We start from the raw sequence: 21793 nt of genomic DNA on the forward strand, positions 1-21793 counted from the left end.
TTCTTAGATGTTAATGTTGTAATAGTAACGGAGCAAAATGAATCGTGACTAGCACTCAGTTATTTTGTGTGGCAATGTTTATATAAATAGACAACCTAATTTCTTAGATGTTAATGTTGTAATAGTAACGGAGCAAAATGAATCGTACACGATAATGTAATTCAATAATGTAACCTTAGAGACAAAATATTGTGTATGTATTACGTATTAATGAAATGGAAGAAACTGTTTGGACAACCTAATAATTAGACTGCGGATCTTTGTGCAAAATAAAGTCTTCGCAAACGTATCTACATAAAATAGAACCTAAATAGGAATTTATTATGTTCAGCAAATATTATAATATGAACTTTAACTTTCAATAGTTTTTATATTATTGCATACTGTGTGCATTTTGTACATTAAAATTTCCTACAAATGCATAAAAGTCCTCAGTCTATTCATAATCTATGTATCCGTACATCTGAAATAGAGGTCATAGAGAAATCGTGCGTCTCTTTTTTACCTTGGACGCTACTCCTAATGCGTGCAAATAATTTCCTGATTCACCGTGACCATGCTATCTCTTTTTCCTCCACCAAATTTTCGTCAGTGCACGTATACGTGTACGCAGGTTCGTGTACATCAGCAGTTCCTTCGTGTTCTGTATACGATGGCTAGCTAACTGCTACAAGTAATAGTTTTTTATCAAAAGCACATGTATATCGTGACTAGCCTATGTGTGTATATATAATATGTATATATAATATGTATATATATATATATTTATATATAGTATATTGTATATAAACCGAACGTTGTGTACGGGTAATATTCTTCGTTTCTCGTGTGTCTCTCCTCCCCTCTATACTCGTCGTCATTCCAGTCTGATCAGTCGTTTTTTGTCTTCTGCAGCTGGGAATCACCGCCTAAGGCTGCGCGCGATTCAGGGATTCCCCTGGGGTCCTCCTCGCTTTGGGGCAGTTCAGACTCGTTTGCTATCAGTCGTTTGGTAGATTTGTGCAGTTCGAGACACGGTAGACACGTTTTGAAAGTATCGTCCGTCCCTTAATCTTATTCCATCGGTTTCAGGCCTTCGTTTGACGGCTCCACCCTTCGGTTGGTCGACATTGGACTGAAAGAGGTCTGGTGGATCTCAGCACGGAACAGAAAAGAAGTCCAGGGTCCTCGAAATTGTATTGGGCTTTTTCTTTTGTTTTTTGTGCGTGAGGAAAAATTCAAATCTCTCGCCAATTACTCTTCAGCTGCTCGAGTTAAGTCTAATAGTCGAATTTTGTGCAAACTAGGAACCTGTTTGTGACGTACACCAACACAGTCTTTTGTGATTCTAAAATTATCGCAGCCGAAGAGTGGGAAACTCTCTTTTTAAACTGTAAACCTCGATATTCGTTTTTTTTTTCTTCTTCTTCTTATTTCTTAGATTTCACGTGTGTTGTACAATATAGAAAGAATTCGTATGAAAAAATCTCGCGAAAGGCTTCCAGTCGGTCGTCAGATCGTCAATTTCAGTGATTAGTTTTTTAACGGATAATCGCGGTGGTCCCATTATGCGCGTCGTTTCGTCTGGGAAACAATGATCGCTCGTATTGTGCGTCTGGCGACAAGAATCAGCCTTGTATCGTACAATTGCACGGCCACGGTGTCGTTTTATAAGAGCATGCGTGGAACTCGACGCGCTGACTGCCACAGGAACACGTATAAACATCTAAAAACACAACATCACGCGAGGAAAACGTTTTCAACTAACGTAGTAACAATATAATAAATGCTTCCAAAGAAGAAATCATCGACTAGAAAACGTTAAACACAGTATAGACTAGATTCGTGTCTTGCACAGCTTACGCTGCAAACCCAATTCTCACCATTTGCTCATCGAATGAAAAATTGTTCAACGATACAAGTATTGCACCATAATCAGACTTCTAAATCGAAGCAGTCAACGCGTTTAATCTTCGAAGAGTTATCTTCTTTAAACTTGAAAGAACAAAATATCGCATCTTTTTCTTTTAGTTTTCATCGACGCACCACAAAAGTTGCAGACTGAGAGGAAGGGAACTCTTAGCTCGCTTGCTTGTTGACATTTTATTTAAAATTTCGATCGATCCTTGGTCCAGCCCTTCCAAGGTTTTTCAAAATCGCGTATCAAAATTATACGAACACTTATTAAAATAACAAGCTTAGGTTATTTTCTACATTCGGTTTCAAATTTTAATGAATTATATATCATTAACAATGTGGCCAATAATTATTATTTTTCTTAAATGGTTTGTAATTTCGGTTATTATAACACATCAAACTTTCAGCAACTTCATAAATTGCAACTTGATTTAAATTTAAAGAGATCAAGCCTTAGCTCGCATCTGTATGTTCAAATATAATTCATATTTAATCAAATAACAATCGAGTGAGGTTTTGTTAACATCATACATTAAATAAATCCATGAAACAACTACCTTAAGATAAATTATGTATCGAAATCTCTGAAATACAAGTGTTTGTATACTTTTGATACGCATATAAAAGCTGACTATATTTAAAAAGAGAAATGAATTCATTATTAGTTGATTTTTTAACAAGTCCACAGTCACTGACAAACTGATGACTGTGAACATGTTGAAGAAGTATTACGATACATGAAATACTGATTGACAAGCAATGTTCCAAGAACTTCCTTTCGCTCTCGTTTCGCTTACAAACAACAAAAATCTCTAAGAATCCTCTTTTACAATGTTTGCGAATAAATATCACCAGAGTTGGGCAAAACTTCCTCGAACCGATAACTCAATATTATTTTTACTCAATATTAATATTAATATTATCTAATCATCGAGAGCAATTGAACTTTCCAATTACTTCTTCATCATCATTGAGAAGAAAAATTCATGATGGTAGTTCTTCATCGTACTAGTCTTCAAATAATTTTTAAAGAAACTAACAATAAAGGGTCCACTATAAGTTTACTCACAGTTCAACTCGACAACCAACAACCGACAACTAGCCATTAACACATAAAATTTGTCTAATGCCCAACGCTGACTCTATAATTTCCATCAACAATCTGCGAATCAGATTGACTTCAAATAAGAGATTCTTCCTCAAGCTAGTAAAGACACATCCCGAAAATGCATTCAATGAGACTTCAACCCTTCACAGTCCCAAGTCGAGTGAGGTTCGACAAGAATGTACTGAAATCAACAGTCACTGGCCTCAGCGTCACCCTCGACTCCTCGTTCGCCTTCTTCTGGATGTGGTGTGTTTCCTTCCTCTGTGTCTACGCTGCTGGTTGGGGTGATTTGTTCTGTTCCAGGGCCAGTCGAGTCAGCTGTAGCCCCTTCGTTGCCCTTCTCGAGTCCCAAGCCACCCAGGAGGCTCTTGTTAATTGGCTCTGGTGATGCTTCTGACTCCTCACTGCTAGGTGAACCGGGAGACGAGACTATCACCTGTGCAGACATTTTTTATTAACTCTTTGACTTTCTCTAGGGACTTTAACAAGAGAATGTTAACCCTCTGCACCCCTCCTGAATCGAGTTTCCAACTGGGAAACCCCTTATCGTATGAATTTTATTTTTTGCTGATCAGTTTAATAAAAATTGCATTATGCGATAGAGGGTTGGGAATTAATCGAAGTTTAAACAAAGGTCTGCTGCACAGAGGGTTAAGCAGCATACGATACAAGAACATAGTACACGAATAGATTATGTTTTGTGGCTGCGTGCAAGATGGGTATAGTGTTTCTGATGCAAAGACATCGCTAGAGAATTCCTCTAGAAAAATGGTGCGGTTTTGCAGAGTGAGTTTAGAGTCGAGGCCTTCGTTTTTGAGAAATGTGTGGCCAAAATGGATACAGGCGCGCAGAGGAGTCTGAGACGATACGATTGTATGTTCTTCGCAAGGAATTACCTGTTGAAAATTTTCAATGGCGCCTATAGGGCTTGATTTGCATTAGTATTGTTGTTCATTGGATCAGTGAGAAAGTCCTGAGAATGTTCGAACAAAACCTTTCCAAGATTGATCGATTTACTTTTATGTATCAATGTACAGTTCAAATGATGTCCTCTATTCTATCCTCTATTTCTTAAACGAGGTGCTTCGCTTTATGTATTGTGTTTATGTACTGTTGTGTACGATACTTCAAGTGTCGAGGATAACATTCAAGTGTGAAGGACATTACATGATTGCAATTCGACATTATGTGTATCATACTGGAAATTGTATACCAAGATGCAATGCTCATGATTGAATTACTACATGCTACGATAGACTAATGATCTCGCAGACTGTCAGACATTAAAATGTTTTAGAGAATCAAATTATTAACTAGTACTTTTTCTGTATCTTCCCTTTACTCTATTTTCTAATTCTATTCTAATTTCTAATTCTCCTCTGTATTTATTATTACTGAAGTCCACTCTGTGTGTGACATGATGAAAAGTGACATTAATGGTGGATAAATATGTGTAAGTATGAACAGAGAGTATTCTTACAGAGACAAAACCCCCAAAGTTTCTCGGTATCCAATGCACATGCATCTTTTAAGAAGTAACACTGTCAATGTAGCTATAATACCTTCAAATGTTTCCATGCTGTACACTGGTTCTAATTAGATGCTATTCGACTTGCTTCGGGGCTTTTGTTGAAGTCACTGTATGAAAAGTACACGAACACTTGGATTTTGGAGGTTTCAGTATCTTAAGGTAAATGTTCCATAGATTTATTTAATATAGGACGTTAACAAAACTTCATTCGATTGTTATTTGATTAAATATGAATCACATGAGCCTATTACGATTTAAATTGTCCAACCTAGTTTTATGAAGAACTTCTTATAGAACATACAGACTCTCACAGTGAATTTTTTCAGGTAACTACCACTTTTCGTCTCTCACTTTTACTATTAAAAGTTTATTATTAAATATGAATTAAATGAGCCTATTGCGATTTAAATTGTCCAACCTAATTTTATGAAAAACTTCTTATAGAACATACAGATTCTCACCGTGAACTTTTTTCAATTTAAATCAAATTGCAATTTAGGAAGTTGCTGAAGGTTTGATACGTTATAAGAAACGTAATTATAAGTCATTTAACAAAAAATAACAATCATTGACCACAGCGTTACTGAAATATAATTCATTACAGTTTGAAAGTGAACATGGAGAAAAACCTTATTGTTGTAATAAGTGTTCGTATATTTTTGATAGCGGTATAGAAATGAAGGGTTGGTCGAAGGTTTTGATGAGGGTTTCGTCTGTGTGAAACTACCCTGTGGTATGAACTGATGTGTTTTGGCTGATCGTTGCCTGACACAGACCATGCATATGATAACGATAACTAAAGGCTGATGTAAAACGCGAGTGAAAACGATAATAACGATAATACCTGTGCAAGAAGCGGCGTCTCTGTGCTGTCAGCGGTTTGGTAGAGCCGGCAATTTGCGCTTGCTCTGAAGAATACGTGCCCAAACGAAAAAAGATAAAGAAGACAACGTAAATCGTCACTATAATAGAAAGACGTCGAGACTGGTGGCGTTGGAACGGAAATCATAAGCGTCCCGCGGAATTGTTACATCCAAATAATTTACAGAACTGACATCGAGACATGCACGGAGGCGTTTTTGGTGGTATTGGCAATATTTACACGACCTTTTTCTCGTCTGGCAAATTTTTCACCGTTTAGGACAAGCTTCCTTCCTTGCTGAAGAAAGATTTTTATCTCTGAATGGTTTTATGCTCGCAATAAATTCTCCAATTCCAGTTACTATTATTATTATACAGTGGGTGTAGAATGTATTCGTACACCGATCAATTTCCCAAAAAATTTTTGTGTACAATTGTAGTTTCTTAACTTCCTTCTTTATAATCAATGACATTTTACATATTCTCGGAAGTCTCTGAGATAGATATAGTTCAAACAACATTTACTAGTTAATGTAATTTGAGAAATTAACAAAAAAATGCGAAAAGTGGGTAAAAGTATAGAAGCAATAAGCATTTGTACGATTCTTATGACGAACCATTTACAGTAGAGTTTATAACGTAAACACATCAATTTATTGCTCCGTACGAATTAGAAAACATCATATATCCAGTAAAGTACTTCTAAACAGTTGTGCGAATACTTATTTCTTCAACATTTCTATCGATTACATAAATAGCTATTTTTTTTTTGTAATCTATCTATTCTAGAGATTTCCGAGAATATGTAGAATGTCATTGATTATAAAACATAAGTTAATAAATTACAATTTTACACAGTCTTTTTGGAAATTTATCGGTGTACGAATACTTTCTACACCCACTGTACTTTATGGCAGTGCCTCTGCATTGGAGGGATCATGGCACAAACAAGCCTTTCACGGTGTTTTCTCTCTCTCCCCCCCTCCCACCTGCCATATTTGAAACATGTAATTGTGCGAGAATTATTTAAACAAAACTTGGAAATAACATAAACCCAAAGGATATATTTTTAGTATTTTCAACGATTTTAAACGTTATTTTAATTGTACCATGTCGGTTATTACTTTAAACCAAGGAAAAGATAAACGTTTATTTAGAATTTGTATGAATCAGCAGATTAAGCTGCAGTTGGCCAACATGTTCGAGTGAAAAGTGAATTCATGTGAAGCGCAGAGATATTTTTCAAGCAAGTGGAAGGGCCGCGATGAAAAATTTGCAGCGACCAACAGACTCGAGTATCCTCGAGGTTCACGGCGACCCTAATCGATGAACAAACGAATGTAATGAATGAGTATATGAATGAACGTCTCGTTGCTTGGATGATTCGATATTATGGAAGCGCGGCAGGGTTGTTCTGCGAAGCGAAACAAAGGGAGAGAAACAGAGTCGTTTACTTTGCCTACCATGCTGTTCACAACACGTTTCAGATAATGCATATGGGACACGGACAGAAAAGCGGAGAGCGAGACGAGATTGTGGTCGAATTTCTTGAAGCGTTTCGTTTCACTTTTCAAAAAATCATATGAAGTGTATGATACGTTAAGGTATTAGTGATAGAAAATTGTGTCAGTAGATAAAGCTTTAGCATTTTAGTGGATCTACTTAAAAGTTTTCTGGTTTTTCATTTGGTTTTCGAATGCATAGGTGACGAGGAGACTTGAAATTGTTTTAATTCGAAGCAAAAGGCTTCAAGTAGAAGAAGAAAGAACCGTATAGCAGGAAATTTATAAATTCTTATGTATCTCTTGCTTCTCTTTTGCCCATCCTCTGTACCAGTTTCAACCGTATCATTCTTTTCTAAGATGAAAGCAGGTGTTGCTACGCAGAACTATAAAATACCCCAGTTTGGTGGTATCGTACAACCCAAACGAGTAATCGGGTCAAGTGCAATCGTTGAATTTTGTCCGAGTGTTTAGAAACAAAACAAAAACTGAAGATAGCCTCGAACGCTACAAGTGGATAGGCAAACTCTACGCTTGACCTTAATCCCTGCGTAACTTCTCTGCTTAAGAGGTACTTCTGAACTCGTTCAAACCACCTGTGAACGTCGACAAAGGAGCAGGGTGAAGAAAGGCGAGAGATCGAGACGAATGTGGTCGAGATAAGGCGAGAACACCGAGGGAAGACTGACCTGTCGAGGCTTGACCGGGGGTGGTGGACGAGTGGAGGGAGCGAGGGCTGCGGGTACCGTAGTTGGAGACTGTTGATGAAGTGAGTGTTGCTGCTGCCAGGGCAGCCCTGTGCGTCCCAATGTTCCCTGGATTTGTTGCTGCACCTGTTGCTGCGGCTGCTGCTGCAGAAGCTGCTGACTGTTGTTGTGCTCGACTGGTGGCGTAACTCGAGGAAGTGCTGAAGCGACTGAAGAAATCTTCCGAACTGTCTGTGAAATGAGCGACTGATTATTCGGCTCTTATTCTTCAGGTGTAAGTGTTTATGCAGCCTTGAGCTCTTTGGCAACTGCAGGAGTAACTGAGGACAACTTGGACATATGCTTGCAAAAACTAAATGCTTTTCTAGGAAGTACTGGGAGTTTTTGAAAGTCATGGAACTCTAGTTAAAAATTTGGTGAAGTTCAATCGGATAACCAGAAACTAATTAAATTAGTTTTATTAAATTTTATTATTGTCCAAGGCATCCTCAGTCTCCCCTACAGTTGATGGAGCGTATTTATGATAACATAGATGTGTATCGCGAGATTGTCAGGGTGGTGATGTTTACTTTCTACTTGGGAGAAAGAAATGACGACATTACCTGACTTAACTGGCCATATTTCAAGGAGATACTTGAGAACAGCGATTGGCTGTTGGAAGTCCAGGGGTGGTCCGTTCTCCTCGGAGTATAGCATCAAGACAGGTCCGAAGCAGACTGCCAGACTAGCAGGAGACATTTTGTTGCACTGCGACACCACCATTGCCAAGTGGTCCAGCAAGTAAATTAACGTGCACTGTAATTGAACAGACAATTGATAGCTTCTAGAGAAAAAGGTAGAGCGCGTGATTAATTGAGATACTATTAAAGAAAATTTAGAGTGGATACCAACCCTGTTCACTTTTGGTAGACAGTTGAGTATACTGAACATTAGTTTGGCGTTGCCCTGAGGATCATCCGGTATGCAAACAGTCAGTGCATCGACCATCATTTGGTAGAGGCACTTCGTGAAGAGTGGTTCTGGAAGTTCTCGTAGGTAGTCTTTCAGTACACCTAGAAAAAAATTGGGTTCTCAAGGTTGCAGATACTTTAAACCATATTCCTTGTATTAGGTTGTCCCAAAAGTTTCTTTCGCTTTATTAATAAGTAATACATGCACAATATTTTATATTTTATGTTACATTACTGAATTGTGCACGATTCATTTTGCTGCATTACTATTACAACATGAATATCTATGAAATTAGATTGTCTATTTATATAAACACGACCAGATAAAATAATTGAGTGCAGCTCGCGAAAGAAACTTTCGGGACAACCTAATAAATATATATTTCCATTATAATGGATGCTTTGACGTTGAGATTGAAGAAGCAAGTAATTTGTGATGGGTTCTAGCAAAGGAAATGCTTCTAAATTAATAACTGTACTACGCTATTACAGTTTAATTTACCAGTGATAACGTTGATATCTGGTACATTGTCAGGTGACAGGTTCACGGAACGAGCGTTCCTCTCGAAAGCCTCCCTGAGTATCCTCTTCTTCGACGCTGACCCACAAAGTCTGTACAAGCCTGTGATCGTGAGAACACTTCATAAGTATCGTTAAGGGTAAACCAGTGGTGGGTACCAGAGAAAGAAACTGTGGATATAAAATATTAGAAACGAGAATAGAAATATCTAAACTGTTTATAATACATAGTAAATAAGGATATAATGTTAAGAAAAATGTAATATGAGATGTAACAAAAGTTTATATTTTTATAAAGTGTAAAAAGGAATAGTGCAAATGTCAAGAGATTATCTGACCCCATTAAATAAATAACTGGAACTGGAACTGAAGAAAGAAACTGTAAACGTTCTACTAGAAATATAGAGAATTATATTAATACAGAAATGAACTTTTCCGTGAGCTATCACGGTGAAAAATAGAGGAAGACTGCGCGAGCAGAGAGAGCGCGTGCGAGATAGATAGATAGACTCGCTCGGTGTGCGTTAGTGATCCTTGGTCATAAAAAAATTTATACCTAGCCTTGCACAGAAAAGGCCAGAATACGAAAGCTCAACTCTTAACAAATAACACCTCAAACGCCATCTTGAGACACACACCAAGTTGTACAAGTCTAAAGAAAATAACTAACTAACTAACTAACTAACTAACTCTTAACAAGTATCGTAACGATAACAGCAGACCCTGGTGAAGATTGATACCACCAGGGCCAGTTTATTTGGCTCTACGGGAGTCCAAAATTAACAATGACAACATGGGGACAGTCTGGCACTTGGACACTGCCGGTTGAAATTCCTCAAGTACTAGAAAAAGAAAGCAAACCCACCGATGATGTCAAGACCCCTTCTTTCAACCTCCTCGACACAGCGCCAGACGATTATGGGAACGTTTGGTACCCCCATTGCTAAGGCAGTGGAAACTCCTCCAGTGACTCCTCCAGTTTTGCTCTCTCTGCTTACCTGAAGACAACCATCAAAATTAGTGAACGTAGAATCCCACGCAATACCTCGTCTTCCTCAAAAGGGGAACCCCTGATGGACTCACCACGGTGTCCAGATCAACACCGAAGAGAGGAGCAGCCCTGGTGGCCAAGGATATCACTGGCAGTCCCCTCCGTCGGAAGGTTTGCTGAGCATCGGTGTAACGCAGTTTCAAATAAATCGTGCCACGTGGCTCGACCTTGACGGCCAACTGGTGAACAGGCGATTCCTTGAGGAGGGTGGCCAGGTGCACGGATCCCTTGTAACAGAGCTTGTGCCTGTACTGCGGATCCCAGGAATAGACGAGGAGGTCTAACTGCCGGTTGCCAACGAGGTCCAGCTCGAAGGTCTCGTCCCAGTCGAACATCAGGTCACCGGTCCGGACCACTGTCCTCGCTTTGTGCACCCTGTCGCACTCCAGTACGCAGTACAGGTCTCTCAAGCCACAACTAGCTATTTTAGTACAGAAATGTCGTTGGAAAAAAGTCAATTCAAAGTGTCCATTATTAACAGAGCTTCTAAGTTTTGAATATCAAATCGCAATGTCGCTGATGCTAAACGGAATTGTTGTATTTCGAAGAGTCGAGTTAACCGCGGTGTCTGTGCAGCGTAGAACCTGCCAAGGGACGTGGAGACCCGAACATACCTAAATTAGGCTGACCTGATGGCGTGGAGGGTGTGGTAGCCGCTGACGAGGACGTCGTCGAACGGAGGCCGCGTCCTGCCAACAGATGGACGTAGAGCAATCCGCTGACCCCACCTGCCAGATCGCCACTGTTGGTTTCCCCGAGCGAGCTCAAGAGAGAACTAGTCGAGTTCGGAGTCCCTACAGTCGGTGGCTTCTCTATCTTATACTTGAGGAACTCTGCAAAAGAAAGGAGATCTTCCTTATGACTCTGCAGGTGTAAGAGGTTCCCCACACTGTAGAAATATTAATGGGAAAGTCCCTACAGTCTGTGGAATCTCAAACCTCTGGTCTTTCCCCAAGAGGTGAACGATGTCTTCTAAAGACCCCTCCAACGAGCAAAAGAAAAAACTCATGGTCCAAAGAAACTAGACTTCACGCTCCTTTCTCCTCACCTGCAGGATTAATGTCTAGCAGTCTTTGATCCTGAGTTCTGGTAGGCGTGGGGGTGGGTATGCTTCTCGTTGACTCCAGGTCCAGTAGATTCCTGATTCTCCTTACTGAGGTCGCTCTCTGTGCGGTCGAGTTGCTGAGAGACGGTTTCTGACTCGTCAGGGACGCGCGCGCGCTCGACGCAACCGAGGCCGGTCTTGGATTCGTCGTTCCACGGTGACAGGTTGAGCTGATCGCCGTCGATGCTCTCAGATTGGCCAGGTTCACTTGTTGTGCCGAGGCTGATCTTGTCGACAGACGGTCCAGAGTGCTTGACAGTGGCCTGTACGCCCCGTAGTTGCCGTAATCACCCTGAAGAACGTGAATTACATTTATATTTTGGGACACGAGCAATCGTGGTTCTGTATTGAGTTTAAGTTGGTAGTACTGTGAGATCAGTAATATAGGTTTCTTATTCTTTTAGATGTTTGGGAATTCCCCTATGAACAGTGGTTCTGTATCGAGTTTAGGTTGGTACTACTGTAACGTCAGTGATCTAGGTTTCTATTCTTTTATTCATTTTATTATATAAGTAAAAAGTAAATGTTCTATTTCTGTCTAAATGTCTACTTCCCTTTAAAAATTATTAAATACACTTCTTCTATCATGATTTATGTAATTGTACGCAAACAATGTTTACACTCGATCATTCTATCATTAAGTATTATCCTCTTTATTAGTAAAATCCAGTGCTATTTTTTCTTTTAATACCTCCCACTTGTAACAATAAGAATACGTAGTTCAATATCTGTCCCCGCTACTGTGTACAGTGCAGTGTTTTCTGTGATTACGTTCTGTTTCGTTTTAGGTATTAATATATTAAATTAATTATCGTAATAACGGTGAAATAAATATTCTTTACTTGATTGACAGCTGCGTGAATGTTCTCAGCACTGTAGGTATAACGAGGTGGCCTACTCGTGGTCGCCCTGATTTGCTCGTACAATGCACTGGTGCTTGGTGTTCGACTCAGCCATGCTCGATACTCATCCGATGTGAACACACTTGGTGATGATGGTATTCTCCCTGTTCACACATCCATGTAACTTATAGATTTATACAGATTCATAGACTCATTATCACGAGAACTAGCTAGTCCATCGATTAAACTCACTAAACTACACTAATATCAGTATCGTACAGTGATTTTACCTATATACCTATGTATTTCCAATTTCTTTTTAACATTACTCGCTTGTTAACTCACTTTTTGGTAACAATTATTATAACAGTTGGTAGATAAATTAATTTACTCCTCACTGAACTATACTAATATCAGTATCGTACAGTGATTTTACCTATATACCTATGTATTTCCAATTTCTTTTTAACATTACTCGCTTGTTAACTCACTTTTTGGTAACAATTATTGTAATAGTTGATAGATAAATTAATTTCTTACCTCTGTCACGCCTGATAGAAGGCAACTCAGGTGCTGATAGCGCTCCATCGCTGTCTTCTTGATCGATCAGCCCTGATGCTACTGTGCTAAGTCCTGATCGAAGACCAGGTTGCTGAGGCAATGTTCTGCCACTTCGAGGTAACGAATTCGACCTCAAACCTGTAATAGATGTACAGACGTGATTATCTCTGTTGATTATATCTGTGTTGTGTAACTTTCACGGTATGGTAGACCCAGAATAAATGACAAAAGGAGATTTAAGAGTACTTGAACAATTTAGCTTATTCTTTTAGATGTTTTTCAGATCATCGTAACATTTTTATTGTACACCATTGCAATTTTTCCGCTTATTAATGTTTATTATAGGGACAATAGCTACTAACCAGAGGAACTCTGACCAATTTGCGACCTCGAGAGGGTCGCCAGGTGTGAGACAGCGCTGCTTTGCGGTGGATTATTCATGTTGTGCCTGTAGTAATAATACGCTGACTTAGGCGAACTGGAACACGTTGCCTCTGTGTCTGACGCATAATCTAACGATGGTCGATGCCTCCTCGTCAGGGTGCCAAACTGACCTTGCCTCTGGGTGGACGACGTTGTATCGGCTTGGGTAGCATACCTTGTGTTGTATCTCAATGCTGACGTACCTATTTTGATTAAAAAAAAAGTATCATACCGACCATATTTCTATTATATTCTTATTTGAGACGAAGCAAGATGTTTAAGAAGCTTCGATAATTCATTAAATTCCAAATTTAATGTACGTGATATCTGTTCCATAAGAAACTGTGTTAAAGTTACAAAATTGTCACATAGATTTAATAAAACTGGGGTGGTCAGTTTAAGTCGAAATAGGCTATGTGATTCATATTTAACCGAATAACTATCAAGTGAGGTTAAAATCCAAGCGTTTGTGCATTTTTGATACCTAGTATATAACAACAAGAAATATTGCAATTGGTTTCCTAGTATTTAGATAACAAATATTCATGGAAAATACTAAAAGTGAGTGACGAGAAAGTGGTAACGAGTAGTTCTTGTATGAAATGGAAAATTGCAGACCTGACTTCAAGCTAGATCTAAGAAGAGTGTGTCGAGCAGGTGTGGTGATGCTGGTGTAATCCACACGGGGTAGATGCTGATCAGAGCCACTTCTAGGCATGATTCTTCCACTGCTTGAGTGCTGACCATATCCATAGTGCGAAGACTGGGTCTGACCAGACAATCTGCCACCAATTGACTGCATTCCTGCGCCCGTGGACATTCGTCGACCACCATTAGAGGGCATTACAGGCCCCGTGTAGAAAGAGTGTACCTGAATCCATTAACAGTTGTCAATCTCGCGTTGTTCTATTCTGAATGCATATATGTGTTCCTTCGACTCACAGCTGACCAGATAAAAGATCTGTACAAGGGTTGTACTCAATGTAATTACAGGGTTAGTAATTAACACTTTATCTACTCCTTTGGCTTTCTAAACTTGTTTGCATTTTAATTTCAATGTTTAATGGAACCTATAAATTGTATCATTGACTGTAACATAGGGAATCTCCCAAGACTTGTATGCAGAAGGTATCGTAAGCCTGCATTAATATAATCTAATGTAGCAAAGACTTCTAACTTGTAGATTCCTCCTGGATAACAGTAGTCAAAGCGTGACATAAAATATTCTTACAGGTATTTTAATTCCAATGTTTACAAAGCTTTCGCTACACTTGGCAGCAGAAGTTTACATTATCCTACATTAATGCTAATGTAGAAAATCTCGTTCAAACATGTATTAGACTTAAAGTAAGCCAATAGCTAAAGTGTTAAGGAAAAATTCAAGTCGACTGTGGTCGAAGGAAACTCCAACTGTGAATTACTTGTGCCAACACGATCGATGGATCTTCCAGTAGTGGTACATTCTTTTAATCTGCATTTGAGCGATTTATTAGTCCATGGATCCATTTATCGTGTGGACTATGACGATCACGGATCGTCACGAGGTGAGACAATACTCAGAAAAAAAGAAATTGAAAGAACGAGCGCATAGCAAAGCTTACGAGGCAACAAAAAGTAGGTTCACATCACAAACAGTGAGAGACATACGCGTGATCAATTCCACGTGGACACTGACAAACGTTTGGCCATTTTATGGGATCCAAGCAATGTTTATTTCAACCATCCAATTTATTTGCAGCTATTTGAAGATGAAACTGACCCACATGAAAATGTACAAATGCTTGTCCACTGTCCAGGTCGGGCACGGTGCAGGAAATTGCGCTCATACACAAGTCTAGATATCAAGAAAGAGTTAGTGGTTTCTTTACCTTTGTGAAATCCTGGTTAATATCAACGTAGCATTCATTCATAGAACCGATTAGTCATGTGAAACACGTGGTCGAAACACGAGAGAGCTGCGTACCATCGTCCTCCAAGTCGTTTGGACGATACTCGGACAAGTCCCTGACTATCAATACTGTTACGATACAATCCGCTCCTTTTTTTCGTTTCCACAAGGATTATTTCCCCCATCCAAACGTCTTGGAGATCAGGACAGCACGCATCACACTGATCTCTATCAAGAGTGTCTCGATACATTGCCACGAATTCACCACTTTCTTATTAATCGCGATTGCAATTGAGGACAGAAAAGGGCAAACAAGTGTCAACTTGGTGCAGACAGGTATGTGAAAGGGTGCTCGATCCACATCGTCTAGAACATCTATGTGTGACCTACTCCTGACAGCAGCTGGAGATTTATGGTTGAGGTATAGCTCGAGTTTCATCTTTCGTAGATTGGCAAGCTTCGACTTAAAGAGAGCTCCATTAGCTAGATCTGAGGCATCGTAAGCTGAATAAGCAATAAGGAGTCTCGTTCTTGTCTTTACGTTAACTATCCTAAGAGAATTGCTTCGGAGTTCACTACACTGGGTATCAAAAGTATACAAATACTTGGATTTTGGAGGTTTAGATATCTTAAAGTAGTTGTTCCATGAATTTATTTAATGTAGTATTTTAACAAAACGTTTGATGTGTTACAAGAACCGAAGTTATAAAATTTTTATGAAAAATGATATAAAAATTTTGTAATTTTAATACAGCTTCTTATGGAACGTACAGATTTTCATAGTGAACTTGTTCAATTTGAATCAAATTGCAATTTGTGAAGTTGCTGAAAGTTTGACATGTTATAAGAAACGTATATAATTATAAACCGTATAACAAAAAGTAACAATCATTGACCACAGCGTTACTGAGATATATAATTCATTAAAATTTGAAACTGAACATAGAAAAACATCTAAACCTGTTATTTTGATATGAAATTTAATAAAAATTTTTGTTTAATAAGTGTTTATATATATTTGATTCTTTCTTTTAATTTTAAAATGCAAATGGCAAAATGTAACTGCATATTGAATATCGTAGTAAAACTATTTTAAGATACTGGAACCTCAAAAATCGAAGTGTTTGTATAATTTTGATAGGCTGTGTTGGTGGCTGTATACTTTCTCATTACTACATAAGGCATCCAAAAGACAATTACATAGATTATATGAATAGTATGTATAAATCATTATATAAATAGTGTTCTTGCGACTCGATCAAGAATTATCAGATGAATTTTCATTGCATCGTTGCCTTCTACCGATTGTCAGACACAAATCTTCATCCGATACACATTTTTCTTTCATTTCTCTCCTGCCGACAGAGTCAATTTCAATGTTTTCTTGAAATTAAATCTCGACCTGCGTCAGAATAATGGACAAAGAATGAGATATCACTCAGGACTTACTTTTTCAGCCAAACTCTCCAACGTTTTGGGATATCCACGCTCGTACGGCTGGAAATGTTGCGTAGCTGACGGTTTTGGTTGGTGTGTGATGACTGGTGGTGGCGGTGGTTGGTAGGACCAGTGTCCCTCCGGTCTGGAATTGTAGTACAAATCACCGTTGCTTGATCCTAGATCCTGGCTGGATCCTAGACCTGTCAGACCCAGTCTCGACCTGGATGGCAGCATTTCGCGACCATCGCCACGTCTACGATTACCATCTCTGCAATTAAAATCATTATTAGATGGTCTGTGTTTCATCTATCCCACACTGTGCGATATAAATGCACTTAACATTAAATATAGAGTACCTGACATGATTGCTCGTTGCATGATCACTCTCGTCTTCGTTCAACTCCCTCTTGATCACGACAACTGGTGGTGCCTTGTGCTCAGTTTGACGACTGTGGGAGATGGGCTGGTGCTGACCGTGTCTCGTTGCCAAGACAAGCCTCCTGGGTATCGACATGATGATTACCACATCATCTAGGCTCATGTGTGTTACGTCGACCAGGTTCACCGCTAGGATCTCGTCACCCACCTGGAACAAGGAACCAGGAACAGTATTAATTGATGGATATAAATTTATAAATACGACCACTGATATCTGAATTTACATTAAAAATTGTTCCGAAGAGCACACATTAATTTTCTGTTGCTGGAGGTTCCTTGTAAGTTACTAGAGTGGAGTTAGGAGTTAGGAGTTAGTAGGAATTAGAGTTGCTGGCGCAGTAAAATATGAAGAAAGGGTTAGAGGGCGTCTAGAGGTTTCTGGTGGAAAAAGGAGCATCACCTTCAAGCAGCCGCTGTTGTAGACAGCGGTCTCCAGGGCTATCCTCGAGATAAAGACGCCGTCGTTCCTGTCGACGCCGTTACCCTCGCGTATGTAGAGCCCTAGCGTCTGCCCTGGCCTCTTGATTATTTCCACAAAGTGGATGGGGTGCTTCGGATCCTGGAACAAGAAAGTTTCTGCGATATCAGCTGATATTTCATAGTATTGAATGACAAATAAAAATGGGAAGCAATTATTACAACTTGGCTGGTGGAATAACCTAACTGGGAAGGCCAGTTACTACTCTACATGTGTTTTCAGGGAATCGGGCCCCTTCAAAGCAGAGATTTACTACTCCGATGGGATCTGTTATCAGGCAACCGTCTGTGCTTTCAGGGAACCAGACCTGTCCGAAGCAAGGATTTCTATGTAGAAGATGAAATGATAAGGAATGATAAGGTGGTACTTAATATTGCTGCTTGTAATTTAGAAAATGCTAGGCCTAATCTCCGATTACCATCCCATTGTTTTGGGTCGATGAGGTGCAAGGAACGCTTCAGGAATTAACGAATGACATAATTAAACGAAGAATCATCAGACCTGCATCGCGGTGAATTTCTTCGCGGCTTCCGACGCCTGCCTGCCCATTTGCCGTGGCTCGATGACTCGCACGACCATCTCACCCCTCCGTTCGACAGCTTCGAGGGCTGCTGCCGTTGAGGCGTCATGATCGTTTTCGACCGTCTCGATCTGCTTGAAGATCTCGGTGCTGATCCCGCTCACCTGCAACGACAGGTCCTTACGCTTCAACAAATGTAACGAAGGACGTTTGCTTTGGGTGGGAATCTCGTGAAACTATTCCAGAGGGCACCGGGGCGGCTTCTTTTTATCATTCTTTGTAAGTGGAAGATAGTAGGTTGCATATATGTTGTTATTATTATTTATCTTTTACCTTATAATTATTTTTTACCTTATATTTTCCTCATATTTCCTACTACATTCATTTGTATAATATAAACCTTACAACTGTGCTTATACATTATTGACGACGTAAAAGCTCGATATCTAAGCTAGTGCTTTTTTTGTTATAAGCTTTGCGAGCGTGCGTGTGGTGTCGATGCGCCAATTTTCGTTTTGTATGTCTGCTGCGCATGCGCCTACTCTCTTACCCGAGCAAGCGAACCGTTTTGATTAACTATATTAATTAATTATCGTGCGTTTAACCTCATTTAAATATAATCAAAGTAGAAATAGTTGTCCCATTATTCGATCAATAACGAAAATTATCCATTTAGCTCTGAGTAACAACTCACATACACGCTTGCCAACGACACACAATACATAGCTACCAACTAAAGGAGGCCATTATCCCTATAACAATACAAAATGAGAAAAATTTGTAACTCGGCCGTTTGGTACCGTTTGGAACGGTTTCAAACTGTTTGAAAGTAACTGATGCTGTGAGCCTTAAACATCTTGTCTGAAGCTGGCTGAAATTGTTTGAAGGTGAGTGACGTTTCTGGCTATGAGCCTTTGATAATATCAATTATAAAGAACTGTGAGAGTTGGAATGTTGGTATGCTTGAAAAGTGAGTAAAGTTGGCATGTGTGTGTCAGGAATGAGGTTAGGTGTGAGAAAAGAAGAAAAGTGTGTAGAGTCGTCAATCAATATGTGTAATAAATACTCGTTACATATATAGTATACATTAACTAATCATTATCCATATATGTAAGAATAAAACCCTGGCAGACTGACATATCAACCCCCAGGTTAGACCCTTGAACTTTGTATTAAATAAAAAGAGTGTGGTGATATATTCCCCCTTCCCACAAACTGGACTATGGAAGCCTTAAATATTGTTTTTGAAAATGTTTGAAAGTAACTGATGCTGTAAGTCTTAAACATCTTGTCTGAAACTGGCTGAAATTGTTTGAAGATGAGTGACGTTTCTAGCTGTGAGCCTTTGTTATTATCAATCATAAAGAACTGAACTATGGAAGCCTCAGCTATTTTCTTTTAAATTGTTTGAATTTAACTGCTTATAAAGAACTCTGAATTTGTAGAAGGTTTGTACAGTTATTTTTCTAGAGGGTTATTTATCTTATATTACAATTAGGTTTACAGCGTTTGTTGCTGGAATAGTTTCACGAATAGTGCTCTCCTTGTGGCTTAATCCTTCCCCTCGCTAATTAAATTGATCAATGACACCACATAGGTCTAATCGATTCTCACAAATTGAGATATCTCTTTACCTAAAGTATCGCTAAACAGAAGAACAGTCTTTCTCCAATTGCGACTCCAGTTACTCATGAAAGCAAACACAGGAAATGATTAACTATTTAATGGGAGACGTTTGTTTAATAATTGTCCATTGTTAATAAGTTTGTATTCAATTTAAATTATATTTAAGTGACTAAATGCTGCTTTTATTTAGAGAATCGATCAATCTTTCCTTATGACTACAACTATGCACAATTACAATTATAATTACAAGTTACTTAATTGTATAGCAAATATAAAATACACTCGTTGCTTTGTAGAAAAATAGGTCTGTGAGAGTTTATATTGGACACTTTGTATGTACAATTGGAACAACAGAATGATCGCACTTGCGTGACGAAGTATGGTAAATTATTTGATGGAAAATATTATTGTTGATACCTTTCTGAAGTCTCCTTGAATGACCATGGGGGGTGGTTCCTTGGGGCGCAACTGGTTGGCAGGAGCTTGCCTCCCAGGACTTGCGCTTATGTCTGTCACTTCCCCCCGGCCCTCCTGGAACGAAATTAACAACATTGATTACCAACGACCCCCGCCATCATTTATACAGCGTAATTGCTTCATTAATTGCTACTCCCACGCTGACTGCGCACAAGTACTTTCGAAGAGAAACGGTTTCCCTTGTTTTACTCGATATCTCGAAAACGATCGCGTTTACGATCAAATTGCTAATAACCAAAATTAAAGACAAAGAAATTCGGTAGAAAAATTGTAGGACACATTTTTTCGAACTATCGATATTTTAGGCATAACGCGAGCCTAAACAGAAACATACGTAAAATTGTTTAGTTTTCTTTATTATGTCGTGTTACGTGTAAACTATTGGTTGGAGGGAGAAACTTATTCGACCTTTTTTATAGAAAATTTCGTGATCTTCATTTTTGGTGATAAGTAGTTTTGCTGTGAATACGATAGTTTTCGAGATATTTGCGATTCAAGCTAGCAAGTTGATCGGTTTAGTTGAGCAAATGGAGCACTCGTTTAGAACAAAGTTTTCGATTGGTTAAATAAATATTTGTACATTGTAAAATTCTATATTGGTCTTGTACATCTTTTAGATATTGTTCAGACGTATTCTAACAAATTTACATAAACATTTATCCACGCAAAATAATAATAAAAATAATAATAGTAAAAAAAAAATATCAACGACTTCGGATTAAATAATAAACTCTAATCCCGAACGTTTCGGTTTTGATTTCAAAGTGGAGGGTTTAAAGGCTGCCACAAATCAGGCTAAACGGGAGGAAATTTCTTCTAGGCGGTTGCACGCGAGATTGAATCGGTAGCCTGATTAAAGCCTCGTAAAAATTGCAAGCGCTTTCGGTCGGTTCGGGTCCGTGAAATTGCGAACAATCAGGGGATGCACGCGTTTAAAAGGATCGCCTCTAAAAATAGCGCGGAGGAAAAATGATCAGGAGTAGAAATTAATGCTGTGTCTTAATATTCAACCGTTTGTAATTTTAGGTTAGACAGCAACCTATTTCCCGCCATTTTGTTACGTTGTCCATTTTCTAAATCCTCAATCCGATTTCCATTAGAACGTATCTGTACACGAAACCTAGGTCTCAACCTGACGACCGTAACACAAACATGGCGCCATTATAGGTTTATAGCCAGTAATTGTATCTCCTGATGGAACACTCTAAACCGCCAGATCACAGTACTCCTATTAATAGTGCAATCTACAATCGATAGCTGAACCTAACCCTAAGCTATTAAATTCGTATCAAATGAAGGCTATCTCAAGAGAACAGAAAATACCATGTCCGAGGTAGTCCATTAGCTCTGGAGCCAATAATGGTACTTGGCCTGGCAAACCTAACCTATCAAGTCTCGACACATCAGGGGTCAGCTCTTAATAGACTCAAACCGTTCGAACGCGTTCATATCCGGACTACTACTCCTAAAAATTGATGAGCATCGGAGTTCGAGCAACATTACATAACCTAACCTCTCAGACTTTATTTGTCCAACCTCATTAACCTCGTCAATCCCGTTAATCTTCTTTAAGTTGTTTCAGAGTTCTACCACGAGACTAAATCCCTTAATTCCGGAAGGGTCCCGTCATGCATGTGAGTGACATGGCGGTCAGTGTATCGCTAGATCAGTGTATGTGGTCCATACAATTACCAAACGCTGTTAATTCATGTACTTGAGGCCTTATCATATCATAACTAGCCATAAATAGCAATTGGTGCATCGAAAACAGAACTCAACCCCCAGGAAAGGACCTACTAGCCTAAATGGATGCCCTCAATAAAGATATCCTCAACAGGCCACCTTCAATTGACTTGATCACTGGCTATCT

The 21793-nt window shown here is 39.1% G+C and overlaps 1 protein-coding gene across 5 annotated transcripts in view; it reads right to left on the minus strand.

Moving 5' to 3' along the window:
- Positions 1–566: 566 nt before the first annotated feature.
- Positions 567–21793, minus strand: part of LOC128896864 (rho GTPase-activating protein 100F) — a 47632-nt gene continuing 26405 nt past the window's right edge. For 2 of the 5 annotated variants that reach the window (XM_054160394.1, XM_054160392.1), the window contains 18 exons: positions 19864–19977; positions 17802–17984; positions 17223–17381; positions 16741–16970; positions 16394–16652; positions 13675–13927; positions 12996–13259; positions 12613–12771; positions 12073–12236; positions 11174–11522; positions 10740–10958; positions 10158–10546; positions 9940–10072; positions 9058–9177; positions 8497–8657; positions 8208–8400; positions 7588–7832; positions 567–3440 (listed from right to left, as the gene is read on the minus strand). In XM_054160394.1, coding sequence (XP_054016369.1) covers positions 3192–3440; positions 7588–7832; positions 8208–8400; positions 8497–8657; positions 9058–9177; positions 9940–10072; positions 10158–10546; positions 10740–10958; positions 11174–11522; positions 12073–12236; positions 12613–12771; positions 12996–13259; positions 13675–13927; positions 16394–16652; positions 16741–16970; positions 17223–17381; positions 17802–17984; positions 19864–19977 — 3843 coding nt within the window. In that variant the 3' untranslated portion in view covers positions 567–3191. Of the gene's footprint in view, positions 3441–5204; positions 5444–7587; positions 7837–8207; positions 8401–8496; positions 8658–9057; positions 9178–9939; positions 10073–10157; positions 10547–10739; positions 10959–11173; positions 11523–12072; positions 12237–12612; positions 12772–12995; positions 13260–13674; positions 13928–16393; positions 16653–16740; positions 16971–17222; positions 17382–17801; positions 17985–19863; positions 19978–21793 lie in introns of those variants that run through there. The other 3 variants (XM_054160397.1, XM_054160395.1, XM_054160396.1) reach the window with 3 other exon arrangements.

This window comes from Hylaeus anthracinus, unplaced genomic scaffold (genome assembly GCF_026225885.1).
Source record: "Hylaeus anthracinus isolate JK02 unplaced genomic scaffold, UHH_iyHylAnth1.0_haploid 11978, whole genome shotgun sequence".
NCBI lineage: Eukaryota > Metazoa > Arthropoda > Insecta > Hymenoptera > Colletidae > Hylaeus > Hylaeus anthracinus.